This window comes from Podarcis gaigeae (genome assembly GCF_964106915.1).
Source record: "Podarcis gaigeae genome assembly, chromosome: 2".
Lineage (NCBI taxonomy): Eukaryota > Metazoa > Chordata > Lepidosauria > Squamata > Lacertidae > Podarcis > Podarcis gaigeae.
This window is the reverse complement of record NC_139679.1, coordinates 56,275,287-56,302,498: the sequence shown is the minus strand read 5'-3', so window position 1 is coordinate 56,302,498 and position 27,212 is coordinate 56,275,287. Positions and strand designations below refer to the sequence as shown.

Below are 27,212 nucleotides of genomic sequence, written 5' to 3'. Positions count from 1 at the left end.
TGGGAGGTTGTTAGGTTATATAGTTATGTTATTGCATACCTGTGTTTCTCAAAATACTGATACTAGCTACCTCTTCATCAGTCTTTAGAAACTCTGGTGTATTTGTGGAATGCACATACTTTGAACTGGAACTATATGCACACACTAATAGATGAGTGTATCTCTATTCAGATTGCCATAAACATGGTACTTTTTATTTATATATAAAAATTGCACATGAGAGTTCATAAATGTGCTGTTGGTTCACACCACGCAACCTCTCTGTGATCTCTGCATGTGTGAGTTTAAGGGTTTATATGAAGCTGTTGGTTCCTTTGTTGCACCCAGAGCAGTAGCAGCTTCTTTTTCTGGATCCTGTGTGTTTTAAGGCTGGTAAAGGCTACCTAACACCACTTTTTTGCCATCTACTTTAAATGCAGACAAGAAATCGCTTTGAAGGCACAAGATCAGAGGTTGAGTCCTTGATGAGGAAGATGAAGGAGAATCCCCATGAGCACAAAAACATCAGCCCTTTCACAATGGAAGGATATCTCTATGTCCAGGAAAAGCGTATGTGTTGCTTCCCCTGGGATCATGTAGCTGCTATGCAATGGACTTTTCAGTTGACTGGTGATAGTTCTTATTTTAGTTAGGAAAACAGGATGAGCCTCTCTTGTCTGTATGAACAAGGCTGACCTAAGCTCCTGTTGCCTGCGGTAGAATCCCCTCCCCAATGTCAAGGTGTGTAGTTCCCCTGAATAATAATAATAATAATAATAATAATAATAATAATAATAATAATAACAACAACAACAACAACAACAACAATAATAATAATAATAATAATAATAATAATAATAATAATAAATACATAATAAAAAAATACCACCAATACCCCACTCTGGGCGGCTGACAATATATCTAAAAACATAATAAAAACATCAGTGCTTTAAAAACAGGGCTGCCTTCATCGTGGTGTAATAGTTAAGAGCAGTGGACTCGTAATTTGGTGAACTGGGTTTGATTCCCTGCTCCTCCACATGCAGCTGCTGGGCTAGTCACACTTCTCTGAAGTCTCTCAGCCCCACTCACCTCACAGAGTGTTTGTTGTACGGGGAGGAAGGGGAAAGGAGATGGTTAGCCACTTTGAGACTCCTTAGGGTAGTGATAAAGCAGGATATCAAATCCAAACTTTTCTTCTTCTTCTAAAACTCAGATTGTTGTTTATTTCCTTGACATCTGAAGGGAGGGTGTTCCACTGGGTGGGCACCACTACCAAGAACATGCACAACATTGGTTTTTAAAAGATTCCATTCAACAGTTCTTACTAGACCCAGTTATCTCTAGCTTAGAAACTTTTATTGAAAGCTTTAAATAGATCCTGCCTTATTTTAAGCATATTGAAAAGGATGCTAGTTGAGCCATTTCTTTTTATACAAAAATGCTACATCATGCTACTCTTTTCAGTTGTGGTGATTATGGATTGAAGTTCTGCAACAGCAGTTCTCAGACCTTTCCCCCTGCAGATTAGTGGAAAATTGCTAGAGGTCTCAGTGGACCACTTCATTATTTTTTCTTTTGCAAATCAAACATATAGATAAGTGTTTAATTTTTTAAAAAAAAATCAGTGCTGACGCCATCATCATCAAAAGCAGCATGGCATTAATGTAAATAGTGAGGGGCCAATTATTTTAATTTATTTAACAAAAGTTATATAGCACTTGATTGTAATAAAAACTCTAAGTAGTTTACAATAAATATTAAAATTATCAACATTACAAAGAAGCAATTTAAAAATTAAAAGCTAATTAAAATTATTCATTAGCTAAGCAGAGATTTTAAAAATCAACACCTATGTTTCTGAATAGAATTTCCCAAACAAAAATGTTTTAAGCAGATGCCAAAAAGAGTATGTTGAGGGCACCTGTCTGATGTCAATAGGGAATTCCAAAGTGTAGGTACTGCTACACCCAAGAATGTTGTGTTTTGTTTTTTACAAGTGTGCAATGAGTAGTGTTTGGCGTATGTAACAATGCCAGTTCCACAGATCAAAATCATTGAGTGGCACATATGTAATAAGCCAATCCCACATGTAAACTGGTCCCAAGATGCTAAGGGCTTTATATACCAATAGTAACACTTGAACTTGGCCCGGTAACAAATAGACAACCAGTGCAGATCTCTGAGCAAAGGTGTTATATACTCACATGGTCTCACACATGTTGACAACTGTGCTGCAACATTTTGCACTAACTGCAGTTTCCAGACCAAGCACAAGGGAAGTGCATTGGAGTAATCCAATCTTGAAATTACCAATGTTTGAACTACTGTGGTCAAGCTCTCTGGGTCTAGGAACAGTCATAGCTGTTGTATCAATCAATACTGGTAAAAGGTGCTTTTAGCCACTGAGGCTATGTGGACCTCAAGTGGCAAAGCTGGATGGATCTAGAAGCACCCCCAGACTGTGTACCTGCTCCTTCAAGGGGAGTGCAACAACATCCAGGGTAGGCGATGGACCAATTTCTTAAACATAGCAACCACTCATCCATAGTGCCTCCATCTTGCTAGGATTCAAGCTCAGATGTCATGGAGAAATAGAGCCATAAGAATGTATTGCTTAGGTGTAAGAAATATTTAGAGTTGCCACCAGACATGGAGTGAGTGTTACCTGTAGAAAAGGAGCCTCAGGTCTGCCACCTGAGCAATTGGACTTGCCCTGTGTAAAATCAACTGGATGGAGCTTGAAGAGCTTGGCTTTTAAGGTACAACTACTTCATCATTGGTTATTTTTATCTCTGTCTCTAACATCAACCCATTTCAATTATTTTAGGTCATTTTGGAACAACATCCTGGGTGAAGCATTATTGCACATATCACAGTGAATCTAAACGAATAACTATGGTGCCTTTTGACCAGAAGTCTGGCGGAAAGGGGGTGAGTGAAAATGCAAGTATCTAGCTATGTGGACAGTTCTAGGTTTATTTGCTGCTGTTGCTGCTACTACTACCACTATTACTACATTAATAGAAATAATAATAATAATAATAATAATAATAATAATAATAATAATACTTTAAAAATACATTTGGGGATTGTGGAAAATCTGTTCAGTCCTGCATGTATGTGCATGATCTTAAAATTCAGCATGAGAATTGGGGAGGGGGGCAGTTTTTGTGAGCTTAGGAATTGAAACTGAAACTGGAGTTGGCTAGATTTCTTTGAGCCTTACCCTGAAAGTATATGCATAGTCCTAGAAGAGAATTTGCCCTGAGATAACTTGGGAAACATTTATTCCAGAATAAGGTTGTTTCATATGAAAACCTTGGAAACATTTCAGATCTTCAGTGTAGTAGGCCCTTCTATAGTCAGACAGGCCTGTGGCACTTATTTTCATGTAGCACAAGGAGGTGCCTCTAGGCAGCAGGTGCTGATGGGGTGCATTTGTTAAGGGAATGGGGTGAATCATTACATTCACTTTGGCTTGTCCTGCAGCATTTTATTTACTTGCAGTTGAGTTTGCAGTCCTGGGATTCTCCGTAACATAATCATAAAAGAACATTAATATTCCCCTCACTAGGTCAGGTTGTTCTGTGAAGTCACTGCTTGGCCCCCACCTGGCTCTGCTTCCCCAATAGAGTAGACCAGTCTCTTCCTGTTGATTTATTATTATTATTTGCAGGATGATTCATGGTCTGGGAATGGCTGTTACCAGCAGTGGTATTTCTCTGCTAGAGTAGCCTTTTGTAGTCTTCTCTCCCCATCCCCACCTGATATTTCTAAGAATCACCAAATTGAATCAAATCCAACAATAGAGGAGTGGCTCTGTCTGATAAAGTGGTGGGCATATCTAGTTTTCTTCAAGAAAGGAAATTGGATTACAGTCAATAGTAGTCAAGTGCACAGGACTTCCAGTCATCTGAAAGAAATAGATTACTGGTAAGACTTGTATACTAAGGTTTCTATCCCTGGAAAGACAACATTCTTGTGCCTTAATAGGGTCAAGGGGCAACTTGACCTTGGTAGTGAAAGAATGGAACTCAGAGGAAACGTATTAATCTCAGTTAAATTCTCCCTCTGCCATCACTGTGACTGAACAATGAAGATCTCTCACTCCGCTGCATGAGGGACTTATTGACCCTATGAGATAGCTAGAACCTGCTTTAGCTTCTCTTTGAGGTGGGTGAAGTAACTGTGGTTGTGGTGTGGAACAGGATCTTATTTTGCTGCCTCAAATCCATGTGGTTTATAGCGCCTTTAAATGGTTGTAGACTGCAGTTGTATGTCGTTATTCACCCTGCACTCATCCTTTTCTTAATGACCTATAGCATATTCTCAAGACTCTTTGCCCCTAAGTAAATTCCATGCAGATTAAACAATTCATGGAGGCATGAGCTTCCATAAGCAAGTGCCTACTCCACAGGTTGTGATGTTGACCACCACATTAGATGGCTTTTAAAAAGGGGGCTAGATGGATTCATGGAAGTGAGATCTATCAACAGATAATGGCACTGATAGCTAAATAGGATCTCCAGGGTCACAGAGAGTGCATCACTGAAGACCAGCTGCTGGAGAGCAATAGTTGGCTAAGGCTATTACCTTCCTTTCAAGCCTCGCTTGTGGGCTTTCCGCACCATTGATGATAAGCAGGATGCTGGACTAGAACGACCTTTGATCACACCCAGTGGGGCTACCTATCTTAATACTTTTTAAATCATTTCTGTGGTTGATGTATTTTTACAAGGTTTTCTGTTTGTGATTCTGTGATAGATTACAAGTTGTATTGCAACACTGACCTTTCTGTACTGCCTAGTTTTCATCAGTAATCCACATTGGGCCATATGCTACTTACAAAATTAAGACAAGTGACATTCAGAACAAGGCTATTACCAGTATATTATTTTAAAATATATCTGTAAATTGGTCTAATCTTTGGTCTTCATCTTATGCCAGGGAGATGATGAAGCCATTATTCTCAAATCCTGCACACGTCGAAAAACTGATTCCATAGAGAAAAGATTTTGCTTTGATGTAGAAGCAGTAGATCGGTGAGTTGCATATGTATTTTGCCTTTCTCTCAGTAGGCCCAGCGTGTGCCAGTTCCTGTTTATTAAATTGTATGTTACCAACTTAAACACTGATAGTCAAGACAATGAAAAATTGAGATAGAGGCTATCCTAAATTTCTCTAATTCTCTAGATTCATGGAATATTCTTATAAGAATTGTCTGCATTGTTAATTTTTTTTTACCGATATCAAGCCGGATAGAAGCTTTGGCTGACACTATATTATTTAGTCTAATAAAGACACAATTAGTGATGTGTCTTTGAGAAACTTATGTCTTCCTTAGTAGCTGTCTGCGTTTTGGGCCCCTGAGAGCAGACCTCATGCTTGTTTGCTTCCTTTTGGGTCTCATTCACTATGGGTGGAAGTGAACAACTGAACTGAAAGTTCTAAATTATTTCAGCATGAGATCTCTGTGCAAATATGGACCTATCAGTAGTGACCTATGTGGTGGAGTGGAGCCTTCCATCACCAACATTACTACAGCTTACATGTGTGGAAAAGTGTGGTCAGGGCTATGCAGATGCATTGGTAGAGCCAATCTGTCACTCTCACTGGTGCAGCCCCAACCTACTTGTAGAGGTAGCTGTCTGGACATCTTTGAACAGTGGAAACTTCTGAACACTGGAAGGCTTCTGAAATGTGTGGGGCCTCCCTTAGACTTCCAGCTTCAGACAGTCACCCTCTGCAAGTTGAAGGGTGATGGTAATGATGATAGAAGAAGGCAGAGCTAGTACTCTTGTTCTCATCTGTTATCTCTAAAAGTGCATACCTGAAATAGGTTACATATTTTTTAAGGTAATATGAAATAAAAGTTCTTTTTCTGAAACATTATTTAGAAAGGTGCTGGAATATTGATAAGGAAATGGTAGATGCTTAATATTCACCTTGTTCAAGCTAAGTTCTTTAACAACAGAAGTCATATGTGTAGTCAGCCGGAAGAGAGTCAAAAAAAGGTCCTTGATAATGATTTTTTTTTTTTTTACTGTAGCAGCCCAGTTGGAAACAGAATATAGGGATTTTATTTTGGCATTCTGCCCCTGTCATCTCTCACGCCTACTGACGTGCAACTGAATATCTGTTACAATTACAAAATAAACTAGGGGAACAGATAAAATGGATTGGCATTGGACTGTAGCAGGAATGAGTGAATTGGGAATGGATGGAGTCAGACCAGGAAACACAGGCAATCTGTTTCAGTTTTCCTGTTTTGCATTTTGTGCCACTAAGTAATGGTGCTCTAGAGGCATTAGACAGATGGCATTAGTGATTCCTTGCTGCTTCCAAGCATTAATACCATAAAATCCTCTCATTCATGTGGCTTCAAAATATTGCCACTAACGAGCAACATGGTAAAACAGTGTTGTGGTCATAAATGGCCTTTGCTTTGAGTCAGGCAGCTTGCATTAAATCTCTGATCTGTTCCTCTTAAAGGTAAGAGAGCTATGATGTTTGGAATTGTGCTTTCTCTTATCCTAAAATAACCATGAACATCACAAATTAAATTCTTAATACGTTTAAGTTTTGTTTTTGCCATACCTAGTATTTAGTGCAAAACAATAATAGTAATGCCTGGAAGGCAGGCTTTGGTTTTCCATTCCCTTTGATATTGACACTATGGAGCAAGCATGTAAACATCCGTATTATATTCATTGTGAAATGAGTGCAAGATAAGGACTGTGAATTGTTGTTGTTGTTCAGACTTTATTAAACAAAAATTGACCCCAAGAACTGCAACATTTCCCCAGAAATTCCCCAGCCACTTAATTATTTTAGTTGATGTATTGCTGTAATTGATGACTTTGGCTTACAAGTAAATAAACATTTACCACAGTGTTAAGACAGCGAGTCCAGTTTAATTTCTTTTAAAAAATTGTTACAATAATACACTGAAACCTAAATAACATCAAGTGCATATAACTATTTCCAATCAATTGAAGACTGACTCCCCATAGCTTAAAAAAAGTTGATATACCGATTGAAGCTTTATTTGTGTGAATTTGTTTTGCTAGAGTCGTTTGATAGGACAGACATGATGAAGTGGGATGATGTCTTCAATTCAGAGAATCTTATCACAGCCAGCCATATGGCCAAACCGCTTTCCACTTCTGTGCCCACGTTATTATTCATCAATAAAGAGGGGGCCATACCTTTTTTGTTGGGGAATGGTATGAGGGGAGAGGAAGCAGCGTATGCAAGGGAAGATAAAATACACTGTCAACAACGTTGACTTCATACAGAATGCTGGACTGCAGCATATGCACAAGTTTTACTATGCAGCCTTAAGCTGGGGCTGTAGAAGAATGCAAACAGCTTGCTGATGATGTCATTCCCATAAATAAGTGGGTTAATGCTTTTCCCTTATTTGTGTCTCTGTAACTTGTTGAACACGACATTTTATCGCCTGAAAGCTTTTCTGCAAACACAGCATCTTCTTTAGATGGTTGCTTCAGTAATTCTTAAAGCATTGCTGAGAAAACATTAGCAAGGCTGTTTCTGACCCAGCTGGGGCACACAGCCTGAAATTGTTCATACGCACCGTAAGAACTGAACCATTTAAAGATTTGCTGCATAGCCTGTAGGTGGCAGTCGTGCGTGATTTATTAGAGGATACAACATTTGATGAAACTAGAAAATAAACATTGCCCAAAGGTGTTGTGTATAAGGAGACTTCCATTGCAGTTGTGGAGTTCGGTTGTTCACATCGCTTAGGACAAGGTTTTTGTGATACTGTTTTAAATTTCTGCTTATTTACGTAAATCAGTGTGGAAATTTGTAATTTTTATCATCAAGCGATGTCATCATGTCTGGGGGTGGTGATTAGCCTTTGACTCCCAAGTCTTTGCTGGACTACAACTCTTATCACCCCTTAACCATTGGCCATGTTGAGTTGAGTCTAATGATATCTAATGATATCTGGAGGGTCATATGCTACCCACCCCTCATTTAGTCTATGTAGTAATTCTGCTTTCAGTCATAACCTCCTTATTTAGTAGCAATCCACTGCTGCATTAAGCTGCCATAACTTGAAGTGTCACTAGTAAGAGGCTTGGAATATATCAGGACTATGGGGAGAATTCAGTGTTGTTCTCTGCTAATTGTTCCATCAGCCCAAGCATTTTAGCTTGCTCGACGGAACAATCTCCGCTCTTTCCCCCCTGCATGCTGAACTGGGGTTTTCCCAACAGCCTTCTGAAGCCAATTTCAGGAGGCATGTGAGTGGAGTGGAGGGGGGAACCCTGTTGTGCTAGCAGATATCTTTACTTGGGCTTCTGCTAGTGGCACTAGTTAGTTGCATATGGCCCAGCAGGTGTAAGTCACATAAATTTGTTAATACTCTCAAGAAGTACATTTTTAGCATGTGTATATTTAAAAGAAAAGTTAGGCACAGAGGCTCAGCTTCCTAATAAAACTTAAATCACATTTGGTAAGCCGTTGGCTAATTAAACAATCCATGGCCTTTTAAACTGTTGGGGGTGTTATTGTTTTTGCTTACTATTTGCATTTTGTGTTTTTGTGTTTTTACATTGTAAACTGCCCTGTGATCCTTGACAGTATACAAATTTAATTAAAAAAACAAAATAATAAATAAATAGAAATTTGAATCATTATTTCTAGTCTGCTATTTGCTGTCTTTATCATGATCCATAGTTGTCACTACTTTGACACATAGGGCAGGTGCAAACATAATGATTAACCAAGATGAGCAACAGCCCACAGGATCACTCTCCCTCCCTTCTCATGTGTGAACTTGCCCCTCCTTCCCACCTGTCCTTAAGTGTTGATACTTTATTATGCATATTCTCATATTAACTGTTGTTAATCCTAACACAAGTGCAGTCCTGTGTGATCATGATCTGCTAAAAGAGCTCTACATCCCCATCACATTTGTAACTTATAACTATAGTGTGGACTGCCCACTTTTTAAACCTCCTGTTGTAGTAACATGTGCAATGTGACTGCTTTTAGTGGCTGGGCCAACTTTGACATACTGATATAACTAGTGGTATAGGTTCTATCCCACAGAGCTGCAGTATTAGGCGCGGGAGAGACTTTTGGAGACAGGGGGAGTTAACTGACCTGGTCAAAATGTGTAATTTGGGTGATGGTGGTTTGGAACAGTTTCTTAACTAAACCCCTGAACTAGCCATGCAGATCAATGCTGTTTACGAAGCAGACTCACAGTTTAGCTTCCTGTCCTACCTGCAGCACTTCAGCTTTGTTATATATTCATTTTTCCTCTCTTGGATGAGTTCTGTGCTGGTCAAGTGCAATACAACCTGTACTTGTTCTTTTGCTGTGTCACATTACTAGTGACCTTTGTAGATGAATGAAATCTTGAAATTATCATGTTATGCCTAATGCCATGTAAACTTAAGCTGCATTCTGCCTCTCTCCTCCACCCACCCACTTGTGTACTGTTTTCTAGAGATGTACAAGTGGTGATTCCCAAATGAATGGTTGTTCCCTGTGAGTAAGCTGGCAAGAGTTTTGAATGTGAGCTGCCAGCACAGCAATGGATCGTAAATATAATCCAAAATGTAGGGCTCCTAGATGGTAGGGAAGGGATGTACTGTGTCTTGTGTTTGAAAAAAATATATCTCTGTAATATCTTGATAGCTACTTAAGAAGCCATGGGTTTAAAGTCTACTTTTCACCATAGGATAGAGACCAGGTTTTGATCTTTAGGAACTTTCTCCGTTCATTTCTACTATTGGAGTTGAACACGCTTTTTCCAGCATTCAGACCTTGCGACCAGTGTTAAAAGACTGGCTCACATTTGTTCTTCTGTCATCTTTTCACCCTTTTAATGTAGGTAGGTAGGAAATGGAATGGACACTAATTCACAGTCAATTTTCATACAAAAGTTGACGTGAAACAAAAGTTTAGGTCTTAATGATTCTTCTTTTGAGGAACCTCTAGTCCCGAACACGTGAACCGCAAATAGCAGTACAAAAATGGAGAGGCAGAGCTTTCAAGGATATAAACCAATGACATTTATTTTAAAGACATGACAAGATAACTGGGGAAGGTTAAACTTCTTGTGAATGATTCTTCCTTATATCCAGGCACTGTACATACATTCAAAGGGGACTTAAACTGGGGAGTGGGAGGATGTAATTTCGTTGTCCCTGAGAGGGGGCAATGACAATAAAGATATTATTATTATTATTATTATTATTATTATTATTATTATGTGTTTGCTGATCATTCTGCATTGAAAAGGAAGGTCCAAAGGGGGCTGTGTTTTCAGGGTTTCAGTGGTGCATACAAACCCTTTTCAGATTATCTGAAGAGGGCAGGCCCAGAAACTGTGGGTACATGGGGGACAAGGCCAGGGTCAATGTGAGTGCATTTGATGCACTCATGCATGAGTTAGGGATTCAGTGATACTTTAAAGTTTTTCTGCTGAATATTTAAACACAGCTACATTTTTTTAAAGGTTGCCTTGTTTAATAATAATAATAATAATAAATAATAATAATAATAATTTTATATCCCACCATTTTCACTCAACTTTATCACCTAGTTGGAAGACGTACAGGCATAATAGAAATGCTCTTCAAACAGATGGTTGATTACTCTCTTTAGAGGCTTTGTGCGGTTTTCTGAGAACATAATCACAGACTTTGATAAAATCACAATGGTTGACAGGCTATACAGATGTTCTGTCTTTTTACTTTGTATTGATTTATCTTACAAATACTGAAGTGCATGAAATTAGTACTAGTTATTTTGCTTGGCAAAGCTTGTGTTTACAATATTCTCATGGCATTTTTTATTTTTTTAATGCCTTTTATTTTTTAATGCCATACCTGTGTGGGTATGGAACAATTGAAAAGAATATATGGATTGAAAGATAGACAGGATCACTTATAAAAAAAAAGTCAAGTTCTTGTGATTGTGATATTCAGCAAAGGTTTGCTTTACTTTAAGAACGTAAGAAAAGCCCTATTAGATCAAACCAATGTCCTGCATAGTCCAGCATCCTGGCTTTAACAACAACAGCAACAAATATTATTATTTATTCATTTTCTATACCACCCTTCATCTGAGGATTACAGGGCACTTTACAATTTAAACAAATTAAAATACATACCATAGTAACAAACAATAATCCCCCCTCACACACAGTTTAAAAGACCATGGTTTGTTTAATTAGCCAAAGGCCTGGGAGAAGAGGAATGTGTTTGCCTGGTTCCTAAAGATATGTAATGAAAAGTGGATCAACCAGATGTCTTCTTGGAGCCCACAAGCAGCACATGAGGACAGCAATCTTCTGTCACTGTTGTCCCCTTGTAACTGGTATTCAGAGACCTGCTGCCTCCGACCCTGGAGGCAGTATTTAACCATCATGACTACTAGCCATTGATTTGTCCTGCATGAATTTGCATAATACAATTTGTAAGCTGTCTAAATTTCTATTGGCAAAGAGCATATAGCGTGAATTTACCAATTTAAGGTTACATTGGTATTTCTAGAGAGGTATTTTTACACTAGAAAAAAACCCCATGGAATTGTTTAATTTTCAGTACAACATTTCAAATTGGCTGAAAAGTAATTTTTCTTTAGGTATATTTTTCTAGAATACTAAGCCTGTAAGCATCAACTGATTCTCTGCACAAAGAGATTAGCAAAAATGACACACAATATGCCTAGATTATTATCTAAATGTACTACAAGACAGAACAGATTGTGTCCTTTCCTGGGTAAATTGTGTGAGCTGCTTTGTGTGTATAATTATTATTCCCTTGCCATCTGATTTCCCTTTTCTAATATCACAGGATTAGAATATGGAATTCTTAAACTCTTTCTCTATTGCCTAGGGCAGAGGCCAAATGCCATTTTTTATGATATATGTAAATTTTCTACTAATAACTAAGAGGCTTCACACACAGCAACAGTCTTTGGAGCTGGCTTCGTTGCAACTTTCACTTCTTTTAGGTGATTCTTCAGACATTTTTGCTTAAAGTATTACTGATGAAATAGACTTTTGCATTCTTTGGCATTATCAGGTATTTGTTAGCATCTAGACATATTTATTTGTGTCCCTTTGAATGCATACCTAGAAATAACACAGTTTATCTACATGCTCTGTGCCACTTGGTTCTCCTGAAGCGTACAAGAAAACATTTTGCATGAAGCAGCCCTAAGTACTTGCCTAGTTAGACTGTGACAGTACCCTAAAATCCCTGGATTTCAAGGAGTGAGAGTTGTTGGTTGGTTGTCTGTCTGTGAAGTTTAGTTAGCACATTTGGGTGCAATGGCTTGCCAACCCACCTTCAGTTTTATTTGAATGCACAACCATGCAGATTTGTGATTGCCTGGCGTGCTCTGGTCCATGGGGTCACGAAGAGTCGGACACGACTAGACGACTAAACAACAACAACAACAACAAACATTTGCTATTGAGGGAAAGGTCTGCTATTAGTGACATCCGAGGCTTGGTCCCCTATTTTTTCACTGAAGTGGGTGTCTCCTCCAGCTGTTCCCAAGCTTGCATTTGGACATGGAAAGATGCATTATAACAGCTTTTGCTGAATGTCACCCAGTCGGCATATAACACTAACCATGAATTAGTGTGAACAAGCAAATGTGCAGGTTCCTAGATCATGTGAAGTGGGCCTTATCCTGTTCCTACCAACCCCCCACTCCACCCCTAGTCACTTTGGAGTTTAATCTTCTTAGACCTGTTATTCACAGTATCATTGCATCAATCTCTGCAGGCCTGGAGTGATCACAATGCAGGCGCTTTCTGAAGAAGATCGAAGGCTCTGGATGGAGGCCATGGATGGCCGGGAACCGGTAAGAAAGAGTGCTTGAATAAGAAAGGGTTTTGGTTTTTCTTGTAAATAACCCCTTTTGAGACTTTGATTAAATACTTGATGTAATACTTAATCTCCTGTGCTACTAGGATAGCGAGAAAGCTCTTGCTGTCAGTGTTCCTGAGAAATTGCAGAATGTAGCCCAGAATAGTTCAAACATTTTCTTAATGCTGCTGTAGAGGAGGAGGAGAGGAGGAACAAAAATCACAATACAGTATGCCATTTTTGAAACTTTCTGAAATCTGCCAAGTCAGCAGCTGCTGAAGACTGATAGGTCCACATTAAATTTCAGAACCTAATGTCTCCTAATGGATATGTATTACAGCCCATACAGTCTGCCATACACATGTACAGCACTCATGCATATGCTTACAGGCGAAAACACGGTTTACTGTGAATATCCCTATTCCCCATGTAGTAATTAGACATCTAGGGAGAAACCCTTCTGTTGGAGCCTGCATGGGTGAGGAAGAGGGGCTGCAGACTGCATAGGGAAACCTCATGGCTCACATCCAACCCATGAGCCATAGCTTTCCCACCTCCAATGAAAGGGCTCAGGTCATGGACAAGACTGAAATTAACACTCTGGGGTAGAATTTCGGCTATTAAAATGAATATCTTACCAAAACTTCTGTTCCTTTTTCAAATGATTCCCATAATAGGTAAAGATGATTGTTTTAAGAAATGGAAAATGGACTTAACAAAATTTATATGGCAAGGCAAAAAGCCACGGATTAAATATAAATTATTAACTGACATAAAAGAGCGGGGAGGTTTTGGACTCCCAGACCTGAGACTATATTACGATGCAGCATGCTTTACTTGGATCAAGGATTGGATCAAATTGGATAACAGCGACATTTTGGATTTGGAGGGATGGAACAACAGATATGGTTGGCATGCCTATCTAATTTATAACAAAGTGGCAGTCCATAAAGAATTTCTAAGCCATGTAATTAGAAATGCATTATACAAGGTCTGGGTGAGACATAGAAGGTTGTTAGAACCAAAAACTCCATGGTGGGTCTCACCGCTAGAAGTAATATCAGTTAAAAAGAAAAATACTACAGGAAGAATGGCAACTTACCAGCAGCTCCTAAAGGAAGAACAGGGCCAATTAAAACTAAGACCATATGACGAGGTGACCCAATACTGTACCACATGGCTTCAATATCACCAAATTGCACAAATATTTAACCAGGATAAAGTAATAGGATTTGAAAAAGAAGAATCAAAATTACAAAAAGTATTATTACAAAACTCAAAAAAATATATATCCAGAATGTATAATTTATTATTAGAATGGGAATTAAAGGATGAAGAAATAAAAGAAGTTATGATCAAATGGGCATGTGATATAGGATATGTAATTCGGCTGGATCAATGGGAGAAATTATGGAAATATGACATCAAATTTACGGCATGTTATACAATAAGAGAAAATTTTATGAAAATGGTGTACCAATGGTACTTAACTCCAGTAAAATTGGCAAAAATTTACAAATTAAAATCGAATACCTGTTGGAGATGTAAAAAAGAAATAGGAACAATGTTCCACATGTGGTGGGAATGCCGACCCATTAAACAATTCTGGAATGAAATCTATGAAGAACTCAAAAGGATGTTTAAAATATCTTTTAGTAAAAAACCGGAGGCATTCCTTTTAGGTTTAATTACAAATGATATCCCCGAAAATCAAAGGAAAATATTCCTTTATGCAACAACAGCTGCCAGGATGCTTATAGCTAAAAACTGGAAAAGCAGAAAAATTCCATCAGTGAAAGATTGGCAAATTAAATTTTGTGAATACATAAATCTGGCAAGACTTACAGCTTACATAAGGGGACAATCGGACCAGAAACTATTAAAAGAATGGGGTTGTGCTAAAGAGTATATGAAAAAACATTGTTCTGGAGTCAGTATATTGGTATGTAATGAGTGATGCTTTACAGGGTTAAAGAACAAGAAAAATGATGTAAAAAAGCATAAAGATGGAAGTAATTTAATTAGACACAACAATACAGTAAGAGTAAATATCTTTGGAGGTCTTAGAACAAAGGAAGGAAGTCAATTTATGTTTATGTATGTTATGATATGGTTTTGCTTTGTAGATGTGTGTTTTTTCGTTTTTGTGTATTCAATGTTTGTAATTTTTGTTACGATTTTGCATTGAAAATAAAAGCTAAAAAAAAAAAAAAAAAAGAAAGAAAGAAAGGGCTCAGGTCAATTGTGGCCTCACCCATTTACTGGATTTTTGTATCTTCAATGTATTTCCCCCCTCTATAAATGTGTTCATTTGTTTTAATGCAGAAAGGCTGTTTATTAAGAAAAAAATGGAAGCACATTGTTGTGCCATTGCGTCATATCTCTCTGTCTCCTTTCAAAATCCACAAAACCTTTTAATGTCCAGGGGAGGAATTGTTGCATTTAAGCTTTCAATTTGACCTCTGAGCTTTGAATATTTGGGGAAAACGTGCTTGAATTCCCCCCCCCCCCGATCATCTTTACAAAAATAAAAATGAGATTGTTGGAATGACATACTCTGTGCTTGATACCAGATTCTTCACTTGTATGATAGACTTGCAGAACGCATACAATTTAAGTTGCGCCACTATTATAGTACAGGAAGCTGTGAAGATATGAATGACTTCAGGGGGACATTGTACAGCATATGTAGTTCTTCGAGAGCCACCCACACAAGCAGCTGGCACCTTGCTTACAGTAACATTCAGCAGAATTGCAGGCAGATAGCATTAGTGTCGAACAAAGGAGTTCTCACTTTAAAAATTAAAATGCTAGATGGATATACAAAGCAGAAGCAAACCTCTCTGCAGGATGTCGGCCGCTGTGCTGACTTCACAAAAAGCACAATTGGATGAATGTCATAATTTTTTAAAGCTGTAAATAGTGTGTAAAGAGTGAAGAGGGAAGTTTCTGAGCATGGGTTCTCTCATATGCAAAGTAAACTAAGCAGGAAAAGGAAATGCATTGAAATCAGCCAGTTGTTCTGAAGCAATCCAAGTAATGTCTCTTCAGTATTAGAAATCAGTGAATAGAAAACTTCAGTTTGTGGAGAAGGGTCTTTAGCTTAGTAGAGGCTCCTTCTGAGGTCCAGTGGGAGCCGATTTTGGCTGATCCCTCCCTCCCTCATTTCAGCATCCTGAGCTACCTCCCACCCTGCTCAACAGGGGTCCCCTAAGCTTCCAGATCTCTAAATTAAAATTGTTGTTGTTGTTAGGCTAATAATAAAAAATATGGCTGAGTAAAATTCAAGTTACAATGTTTTTTTGCCTGATAATTCTATTCATATGCCGCTTTTGCACAGTGAGTTGCACTCAGAGTCGCTTACAACAAATGTCCACTTATTGTCAAAATACAAAACACTGGGGGCTATAAACCAGTGTACAAAATGTATTAAGAAATTTTTTTGGACAAAATCAACAATTCAACGAACACGAACTAAATTCAAACTACAAGGAAATAATCTGAACTTTATTTTTATTTTGATCCGTACTTAGATGTTTTCTTTTAAAACATAAATACAATTCAGAGGGGGGAGGAGTATTCTCTTTGAGCTCTGGGATTCACAGCTGACTCTCTCATCTGTCCTCCAGAGGAGGGTAGAAGTATCAAGATGGCTGGTGCTGGTCTCACTGGCAACTTAATAGAAGCTTTTATATAAACAACAGCAACGTATTCCAGGATATTCTGTGTAAAAGAATAAGTAGTACTGGATGTTTGGTCAAAATGTAGCAAAGCAATTTCCCTGCTCTGAGATTCTCATTGCCTGTCTCCAAATGTGCTCAGAGCATTGTGTCCCTTAGCTGCTGACCATCATATTTACACGTCTCTGCATGCTGATGGTGAGCTGCTGAGTCCTGATTCACCAGGCCCTGTAAAGTTCAAATTAGTCACCTAAACCAAAAGCCTTTATTGATTCCGAAAGCAATGCTAATTGCAACATAAACAATGGATAACCTTATGAAATAAAGGAAATGAAGAAAAGTTACAAAACAGCAATGCTTTCTGTGGCAATGTGTAACTGTCTGCTGAAAAGTATGAAAATCCCTAGCACACATACAGCAAACCATGAGCTGTTTTATCTTTTTAATTTATAATTTTTTGCACCTTCTTTCTCCCAGCAAATACACCAAACCATTCAGACATACTGTTAACGTGGATATATCTACACTAGAGCCAGCAGAAGCCAGGAGAGGAACCAAACATACAGATTAATATTCTAATAGCACAGGATACCAAGAGCCTCAATTTCCCAGAATACCCTCATGTGAAACCTGAGGTCAGCAGTTATCGGTAGATCAGCAGATAATGCTAATTGCATACAGTTTGATATAGCTGCAAAAGAAACTACCTGTTTAAAGCTTACTCTCAGGAAGTGCTTGTTTGTGCAAACTACCACAGGACCACATAAGTTTTTCATTCCCTAAGGAGTGCCATTGTCCACCACCAATATCATGCATGATTATTGTGAATGAGATCAATGGTGCTGGGCATCCTTGATTCTTTTTGATGGCAACAAACTACTCTTTATCATATTACTATTTTAGTCCATTCATAGCTTAGCGGTAGACCATTTGCCTTCACATGCAGAAGGTCCCAGATTCAATCCTTGTTATCTCCAGGTAGAGCGGGAAGATAGCTTGTATGGAATCCTGGAGAGCTTTTGCCAGTTCAAGCTGACAGTACTGAGCTGAATGGCCTGACTCTATATACAGCAGCTTTCTGTGTTCCTTTGTATTTTCTTTGATGGGTTATGCTTCTGCGCTGGTTTTAGAAGATATAAGGCATGGGAAAGGGAATTATTTGAAAATAGCATACTTACTATAGTCAGCTACATGACTGGTGTGTGTTCAATTAACATGGAATTTTTTTTTAAGTGAAGGGATGGTGTAGTAATTTAATTAATTAAAGTACTTTCATCCTGCCTTTGGCTCAAAAGGCCCCCATGGCTCCATAGCCAGCATCAGAAGCAAACAGCAGAGACAAAAAACCAACCTCTCCACACGAGAGGACATGGAGTAGTGTGCAAAATCTCAGCAGGAAACTCAAAGGTTCTTTGAAAAGGAGCTGTCTTTGCCAGCCACCTGAACGTTGATAGAGAAATAGCAAGCTGAGCCTCATTTGGCAGGGAGATCCAAAGACTCAGTGCTGATGTTGAATGCCCTGTTCCAAGTAGTCCCTCACTGGATTATTCCTGGCTGAGGGGCTCTGAAAAGGACTTTGAATCATATAGGCAAAGGCAATCCTGACCAGCTGTGGTGTTTGTTTCTCTTAGCAATCAAGAGATTCAGCTAGCCTTCTGCTCTTAACTGCTTTGATTAAACCAGGAATATCAAAGCAGTAACACCAAATCTTGTTACAGAAATCTGAGGGTGTCAAGGAGAGCTCAGTTCCAACATGTACCCAAGTTTTTTATGTGATGCATTTATATTTAAGTGTGCTTTTTATCTAAGGTTTTACATATAATCCCTTTCTGGATGAGGATGGGATATTTCACTCAGAGCTGCTTTATATATTATGTCAGAAAAACAGGTGCTAAAGGCATGTATCATACGAAGCTACAACCTTAAGAGTTCCCTACAACATTTGCCTGTGGTGCATATGTGTTTGGAAATACAAATATGATGTTATTTACCACATCCAGTCCTCGTACATGCAGAAAAAGTATGAAGCGCCCCATGTTGACTGGTCCAGTGGAATAAAATCTTCCTACTTATTCAGCTGCAAGCACTCTGGCCTGTTGATCTTTTGAGGGCCGGGAAAGAAGCTCGATCCAAACAGCTGTAGAATGTAGATTGATGAAATGAGGCTTGTGGGTTAAGCACAAAATGGAGGCAGGAGAGTAGTGTTCACAGTGACTGCTGTGTAGGCTTTTGTCCACTAGATGGTGAAGTGAGACTTTCTGGTTGCTTACGTTGATGTGATGTCTTGTCCTGAACCACGTGAGAGCTCTGGTGTTGGGCAGAATTCAGTAGCTTTAATATATGTATTTTATAAGGTCTCTTTCTCCCACAGTTTTAGTATCTTATAGCTTTAAAAGGAGGTTGAAGCAAAACACTGGGGTCAAATTGGGTCCACCTGATTTGTGTTTAAACCCTTGATGTGACTGAGGAAAACGAGTGTGTAGAAAAGTGCCACGTATTGATGAATCCCATTCCTTCCAGCCTCCTTCGTCACAATGTCAGCGCCAAATGGGTATTGCTAATGCCTCCTGCAGGAAATGGAGGAGCTCTCCTGCCTTCTCCAGCCCCAGGAATCTCCACTGAGTATTCTGTATAAATGCTCCACTGGTCCCCTCCCCCCCCCCGCCAGTTTTGCCTCTTGAGTAATGATCAAACAGTGACAGATGAGAACAGACTACTTGTGTGCACAGCTGCCAGCCCATCCCTGTGTAGCGTGTTTTCTCTGCAAGCCAGACCTCTTCAACTTTTTTTTTTTTAATAAAACCCTTCTGTTGCTATTGGAAGTTAAATTTTCTACTCTTGCTCTTACTGCCCTGGTTTTACTCTCTGTGACAGAACCGCTTCATTTGCCTAGCATCTGCAGCACAGACAAAATACACAACAAAACCAAAATATTTGGTGAAACCACAAACTCCTGCAGAAGCGGGGGGGGGGGGGTGATCTTCACCCTTCTTTAAAGTGCCTAATTATTTTCAGTCCCTTTGCGATGGTCAAAACTTCCTAGATTGGGATTTTTCCTTCCCTGTGCTTATTTTCCTATGATAGATGGTTCCCCCCACCCCCTTCGCCTTCTCAGTTCTTTTGTGCATGTCCCCTCCTCTTCCCCAGCCCCTCCTGCCAACTATGTTCCTACCCATTTTCTTATTCAACCTAGCTTTGTTTTTGGCGGAGTAAGTTGAAGTATTGGCAGTGTAAAGTTTGCTTGGTATAAGAAGCTGATGCTGATTTCTTTTTTCCATGGAACCTCACCCCTCACTGGTTTAAAGAAGCAGCAATGAGAAGTGGGCTCTGTGGATGCAGTCGCTGTTAGGCTTGTATGTTTCCATGGTGATCTGTTGTCGCCATACTAATGACTTTCAACTCTTCTCCGGTGTTTTTGTAGCTTCCCAGGTTGCTAAACGATCTCTTTTTATTTTCCTTTCACTGAGCATAACAAATGCGATTCTTTTAACATGACCCAAACATGACGTGCGTGTTTTGATTAGGGTCATACTTCAAATTTCTTTAAATAAATCTGGGCTGACATTTGGTTGATTTGTACAGGGCAGTAATTCATAATTCCCAGGCCCCCATGGCGTAAGCATGGTGTGGCGTGTGAGATTTATCTCACAAAGTGGATTAGAAATCCAGAGGCTAAAAATGGGTGTAGAACAGTAGGCAATATACTAGCTTTGGGGACAATCTACAGTGACACTGAGGGTTTCAGGAGTAGATTTCTGAATGTAAGCAGTTGTTTGAAGATAGCCTTTCTGTTTAAGGGGATCTGTGCATTTATCTATTTATTCAGCATTGTTTATACCCCTTTAACAAAAATCTGCTGTACCAGTGAAACCTGATGCATCCGTAATTGGTAACGTCTTGCAAGCTTCTGTGCTGCTGTCTCATCCTCCTTCATTTTCAAATGTGTGCACTCATTTCTTCTTCCTCCTTTCTATTACATGCAAAGCCTCACCCTCTTTTCATTTTCAGAGCTAAACATGGGTAATGTTCTATCTGTATAGGTGATTTCTGTAACAGTAGTTAGCACAAACCACGGTTTGCCAACTCATGTTTTAATCAGCATTGCAAACTGGTTTGAAACTTAAGTGTTAATAAAAAGAGCAGTGTGGTTACTTCAAAAATGAGAGGTGGGGACAGGTGACAAAGAAGAGGTAGATGTGAACCTGCAAGGTGCTCTTGGTCTCGTAACTATGCTTAGTCAATGAGAAAGTATTATGTCAATACTGGACCTAACTGGAATACATTCCAAAAACCACGTTTGTGTGTGTGTGTGTGTGGGGGGGATAGCCTTAATTATGTTTTATTTTCAAACTGGATATAATATTGACAGAATGGAAAACTATTTTTTCCTGTCATAAATAAACATTCATATTATGACTATGGCTGGTGCTACAGCTGATTGATTTTAGTTCCACAGTATTCCCAGTCCTTACCTAGACATATTGGATTGGACCAAAGGAAGCAAGAATGATGATATGAATTCAAAATACAATACAATATGACAGATCAAAAGTTTACCTCAGCCAGGGTATTAGTTTGGCTGTTACTCAGAATAATTTTCACTTGAAACAAAGAGCTGATCCCACACATCCAATGTGAAGTTCACATCCCATCAAGACAACATGTTTCCCAATAGTCTGAAGTTCCCTGATCTCAGCCTGGCTTTTCCTTTCTTTATGTGCTGACTTGGAGCATTCCTTCGGGTTGCAAGAGAGAACAAAAATGGCTAGAGGGGGACATGATAGCACTTTATAAAACTATGCACACTGTGGAGAAAGAGGATCAATATATTTTTGTGTCTCTTTCTCATAGTATTACGTATTTTATTTATATCCTTCCCTAATGTTACTTCCAATACTGGCCCTTGTGGTTACACAATGACATTAATTGACTGGAGATTCACGTCAGACAAGAGAGAGGAGTTCAAAACTGCACACAATTAATTTCTGGAAGTTGCTGCCCCAAGATGTAGTGATGGTTACCAGTGTATATAGCTTTAAAAGGGGATTAGGTAAATTCGTGGAGGATAAGGCTATCAGTGGCTTTTAGTCATTATGGCTATATTTAATCTCCAGGATCAGAGGCAGTATGTCAGTGAATACCTGTTGCTGGTGTCCTCTTGAACTGCTTGCCGGCTTCTTTCTCATGCCCACCCTGCTGGCAAATGTGGGCAACAGGGTGCTAAGAATGGAGCTTTTTATTAGATCCTACTCAAGCAGAGACAATGTGGATGTGACTGGTGTATTATTTGTGTGTGTGGAATTAGATTTTTGAAAATCTTGATCTGCATCTCCCTAATGCCTTCATTATCCAATAGCTTTTGAACTTCCTGAATGGTCCAGTGCAGCTCTCAGTTGAAAACGTATTTAAAGATGTGCTATGCTGAACAAAAATATGCTCCAAAACGTGTAATTTGAGGAAACACAGCAAAACGGACTACATTGGAAATACACTGATTCATTTATCCATCCTTAATAAAACACATAGAAAGTTCGTAAGGCCCTGTACATTCAAAGTTTAACTTGGATATGCAAAAAAAACAAAACAGCAACCCACCAGCGTATTTTCATGTATGTGGTGTGTGCATTTCACGATAGCTAGAAGTGTTATTTATAGCACAGGATAAATAATCTCTTGTCTTCTGATCTTTAATTATTGCTTTATTGATTTAATTTAATTATTGATTTATCCCTGTTCCCCCATGTCTTTGGCATGCATACTTTGTACAAAGGCCCATATAATTGCCTGTTGTTCGTGGTGTAGAATTGGTGAGCTGACTTTCTAGGAGCTCATGAAAAATAATCACATGGAGTCCGAAACATGGAATTGGGTGTAGAAAGTTGAGCAACACCCAAATGAAGCAAACTGGACTGGGCCTACCATAGGGTAAAATGGGGTGCCTGTATTAGGTAGAAGATACTGAGTGTACAGTTACACACCACCTGCTCTGCTCCACCTAAGCTAGTGTGCTGCCCTCATGTGCGGTGGAGAATGTTGCCCCACCACCAGAGTTGAAATATTCAACTGCCAATCTAGCCAGAGGACTGAGGGGCACACCATTTAATCCATTACATCAGGAAGCAAAATGTATTGGGTCTGCTCTGAAGCCTTGCAGGATACGTTCTAATGTGCTCTAAGTTGTTCTTGTTGAACTCAAAACAGAATCTTGATCCCCAGCCTGAGTATTGTATGAAAGCTTGATGCCGAATTGACTGAGACAGTTGAAAAAGTCATGGAAGCTCTATTTTCCTATCCGTCTCATGGCATTTCTGCAGCATGTCCCCCTACCTAAGATGCTCACTGCACTTGTGTGCGGGATCAACATCATCTTAGATTGCTACTCAGATATCAAAACATGCCAGAGATGTGATGACCATTTCTTTCTTGTAGTGTGCTTCCTACACTCTCTTGCTGTGCTGGGGGCGAGCTCTATCCAGCCTAGTCAACCCCACCTGCTCCAATAGCCTCCAACAAGGTACTGAAATAGGGATGAGATTAACAGGTATTCTAGATGCCTGAAAAATGTCTCCTCAAATGTTCTGAAACACAGGCAAGGAAGGACAAAGATTGTTGGACCTGGTTGCATATTGCTGAATCAGCACCCTTGTCACAGTTCCTGATTGGCCAGGAGAAACCAAAGAAGGTTTCCAATAAAAAATCACTGCAGAGTGAAATTCCAAATTGACCTTTTCAGTATACACACTCAGTGGGAAAATGCTCTAAAAATAACTTAATGTATAAGCTTGTGCTTGCACATATGCACAGTATTTTTTCCGATTTATTTCAGTGGATAACAAAAGATCCACAACAATTTGCACAATAATATTTCATCTATATAAATCACCTTGCAGAAATAGATTATAGTTAGGATAAACAGTGATTATTATTGCTATTATTTAGAATCATAGAATCATAGAGTTGGAAGAGACCACAATGGCCATCGAGTCCAACCCCCTGCCAAGCAGGAAACACCATCAGAGCACTCCTACATATGGTTGTCAAGCCTCTGCTTAAAGACTTCCAAAGAAGGAGACTCCACCACACTCCTTGGCAGCAAATTCCACTGTTGAACAGCTCTTACTGTCAGGAAGTTCTTCCTAATGTTTAGGTGGAATCTTCTTGTAGTTTGGATCCATTGCTCCATGTCTGCTTCTCTGGAGCAGCAGAAAACAACCTTTCTCCCTCCTCTATGTGACATCCTTTTATATATTTGAACATGGCTATCATATCACCCCTTAACCTCCTCTTCTCCAGGCTAAACATGCCCAGCTCCCTTAGCCGTTCCTCATAAGGCATCGTGTCCAGGCCTTTGACCATTTTGGTTGCCCTCCTCTGGACACGTTCCAGTTTGTCAGTGTCCTTCTTGAACTGTGGTGCCCAGAACTGGACACAGTACTCCAGGTGAGGTCTCACCAGAGCAGAATACAGTGGCACTATTACTTCCCTTGATCTTGATGCTATACTCCTATTGATGCAGCCCAGAATTGCATTGGCTTTTTTAGCTGCCGCGTCACACTGTTGGCTCATGTCAAGTTTGTGGTCAACCAAGACTCCTAGATCCTTTTCACATGTACTGCTCTCAAGTCAGGTGTCACCCATCTTGTATTTGTGCCTCTCATATTTTTTTTTGCCCAAGTGCAATACTTTACATTTCTCCCTGTTAAAATTCATCTTGTTTGTTTTGGCCCAGTTCTCTAATCTGTCAAGGTCGTTTCGAAGTGTGATCCTGTCCTGTGGGGTGTTAGTCACCCCTCCCAGTTTGGTGTCATCTGCAAATTTGATCAGGATGCCCTTGAGTCCATCATCCAAGTCTACAGTTCTATGATTCTATGATTCTAAGTTGTTGATAAAGATGTTGAATAAGACCGGGCCCAAGACAGAACCCTGTGGCACCCCACTAATCACTCTTCTCCAGGATGAAGAAGAACCATTGATGAGCACCCTTTGGATTCAGTCAGTCAGCCAGTTACAAATCCACTGAGTGGTAGCATAGTCAAGACCGCATTTTACCAGCTTCTTTACAAGAATATCATGGGGCACCTTGTCAGCTGAGCATCACATGGCAGTTTACAATATAGAAACACAAAAATACATAACATAGTAACAGACAGAAACAATACTTCTCCACACAATGACAATAATGTAATAGAGCAAGAAAAATAAATTAAAATTTGACAAATTTGACATATATGACATATAATATTCTAATCATCCAAGCAGCAAGAGCTTAATTATGTCACTTTTAGCAGTATGATATTAATGCTAAATATTTTAATTCAAATTATTTCCCAATAGTATGCCATCACTCAGATGCATCTGGAATAGAAAAGGGTTGCATTGCATTGTGTTTTCAATCATCTAAGCAGTGGGTTTTTTAATTTTTACTTTTAAAAGGTCCCATTTCCCAAAGAATAATTTGGTTTGCTGCCACCCTTCTCTAACACATCATATTTGTGAGTTTAAGTGAATAACTCAGGCACAGTAATTTTTAATAAATAGCCGAGGTGCAAAGGATCGTGAAGCAGCATCTGAACGTTTCCAAACCTTAAGCGTGCATAAACCTTTTAAATCTTGGTCTTCCCTTCTGACATTCTCCTTTTGGAACTTGCTAGCTTTGCATGGGTTGCTTTTGGCAAAGTCTCTAGTGAACGGTTTTTGTGTCTGGGCAAGTGAGACAGCGCTCACAGCATTCACCGTCATTATTAATTGCTGTCCTTCTGTGATTTGTCATTGTTCGTTCCTCTCTATTCTCTTCCAAACACTTTGGCTTTGGAGTTTGTTTTTGTAAGAGGTAAAGGAAGAAGCTTTTGTAGATTTACATCATCTTGTATGAAGTTGGTGAGCTTTTTCCTGTTGGAACTAATCTGCCATTTTTGAATTAGTTGCTCCCTCTCTCCCTCCAACTGGAATTTCTGTTCCTTTTCATGGTATTTTCTCTCACCCACTTTAAAACGTGCGCGCGCACACACACACACACACACAGAGAGAGAGAGAGAGAGAGAGAGAGAGAGAGAGACCATACTCATTCCAGTTCAGTGCTCCAAATCACTGTTTTCCCTCCTCTCTATTGTTGTGGTTTTTCTTCCCTTTCTGTTTGTTTAATTTAGCTTGTCTGGCCCAAACAACCCACTGAACTTTGCTTGAACTTCAGATTCAGCCTGCACAGGTGCTTCTGCATGCTTATAGGCTGATTAGATCTGGAACACCTTATTTGCTGACAGTGCAAATATAAACAGCATTGTGTGTTGGGTTTGCATTTTGACAGCTCTGCTGGAAAAGGAGGTCACAATGATGGGTACCTCATTCTGTGCATGGTAAATTAGTAAACAACATCTGGCTCTGCCATCTGATTCCTCCCCCCCCCCCGCCCCTGTATTTCATTTGCCTCTCATAATCGGGCTGCACTGAAATTGTAGGAAGATAGAAGATGTGGTAATTGGCACCAACTTTGGATGGCTTTAAAAGGAGCTTAGACAAATTCTTGGAGAATCAGGCTATTGATGGCTATTGGCCACGATGGCTGTGCGCTACCTCCATATCGGCAGTGGTATGGCTCCCGATGCCAGTTTCTAGGAATCACACGTGGGAAGAGTGTTGCTGCCCTCAGGTCCTCCTTGTGGGCTTCCCACAGGCACCTGGTTAGCAGCTTTGAGAACAGGATGTTGGACTTAATGGGCCGTTGGCTTTATCCAGTGGGGCTCTTATGTTAATTGCCTTGAAACACACACACACACACACACACACACACACACACACACACGGTGTTTCATTAATTAATTAATTTTGTTCTTTCTTTTAAATTTAAGCCTTATGTCATCTAATATTTCCCACTTGAACCTGCCGCAGAGAAACAAATACATACTTTCATCATCCAATGCTTTAGAATATACAGATGTTCACTGCTGATCCTCACCCTACCCCACAGTCTGACGCAATTGCAGGTAATGTGCAAGGAGAAATGCATTAAGACAAATTGAGCTCATTTATTCTTACCTGCTGGTAGCTTTGGAATTTCTGTGCTGCCTCAGGGTTCAATCCCTTGGCACAGCTTGCAAGATAACATAAAGCACTACAATAAATATACAGATAGGTAGCCGTGTTGGTCTGCCATAGTCAAAACAAAAAAATTCCTTCCAGTAGCACCTTAAAGACCAACTAAGTCAGTTCTTGGTATGAGCTTTCGTGTGGTATCTGAAGAAGTGTGCATGCACACGAAAGCTCATACCAAGAACTGACTTAGTTGGTCTTTAAGGTGCTACTGGAAGGAATTTTTTTGTTTTTACAATAAATATATTATTTAATGGTTAAAAAAGAAATCCTCAACCCTTAAAACATAAAAGCAGACAGCTTCACATTAAAACAAGCATTTTCCTCTAAGCACCAAAGTCATGGTAAACTTCCAGAAAGTTTTTGTTTTTTTTTAAGCTGACCTACTGAACTTCTATGCAAAGGGACTTTATTTAACTGTAAGGTTTCCATGCCCTAAAAATGCTTGCAGCCAGCCAGTTCTGGCTGTGGAAACACCAAGTACAATGATACAGTGACACAGAATTCTTGGAAGTATTCACACATGCATCGAGAAATTCACTGGGTGGCAGATACACCTTCATTCTTTCTGTCTAGTGTTCCCTAGTCATGATAG

General features: G+C 39.4%; 1 protein-coding gene across 12 annotated transcripts in view; it reads left to right on the top strand.

The window, feature by feature from the left end:
- The window catches only part of ARHGAP26 (Rho GTPase activating protein 26), a 199,368-nt gene that overhangs the window by 64,844 nt on the left and 107,312 nt on the right, over positions 1–27,212 (top strand). For 7 of the 12 annotated variants that reach the window (XM_083728263.1, XM_083728256.1, XM_083728264.1 and 4 more), the window contains 4 exons: positions 420–549; positions 2,810–2,925; positions 4,930–5,024; positions 12,768–12,846. In XM_083728263.1, the coding sequence (XP_083584389.1) occupies positions 420–549; positions 2,810–2,925; positions 4,930–5,024; positions 12,768–12,846 (420 nt within the window). The remainder of the gene's footprint in view (positions 1–419; positions 550–2,809; positions 2,926–4,929; positions 5,025–12,767; positions 12,847–27,212) is intronic. The other 5 variants (XM_083728262.1, XM_083728260.1, XM_083728265.1 and 2 more) reach the window with 1 other exon arrangement.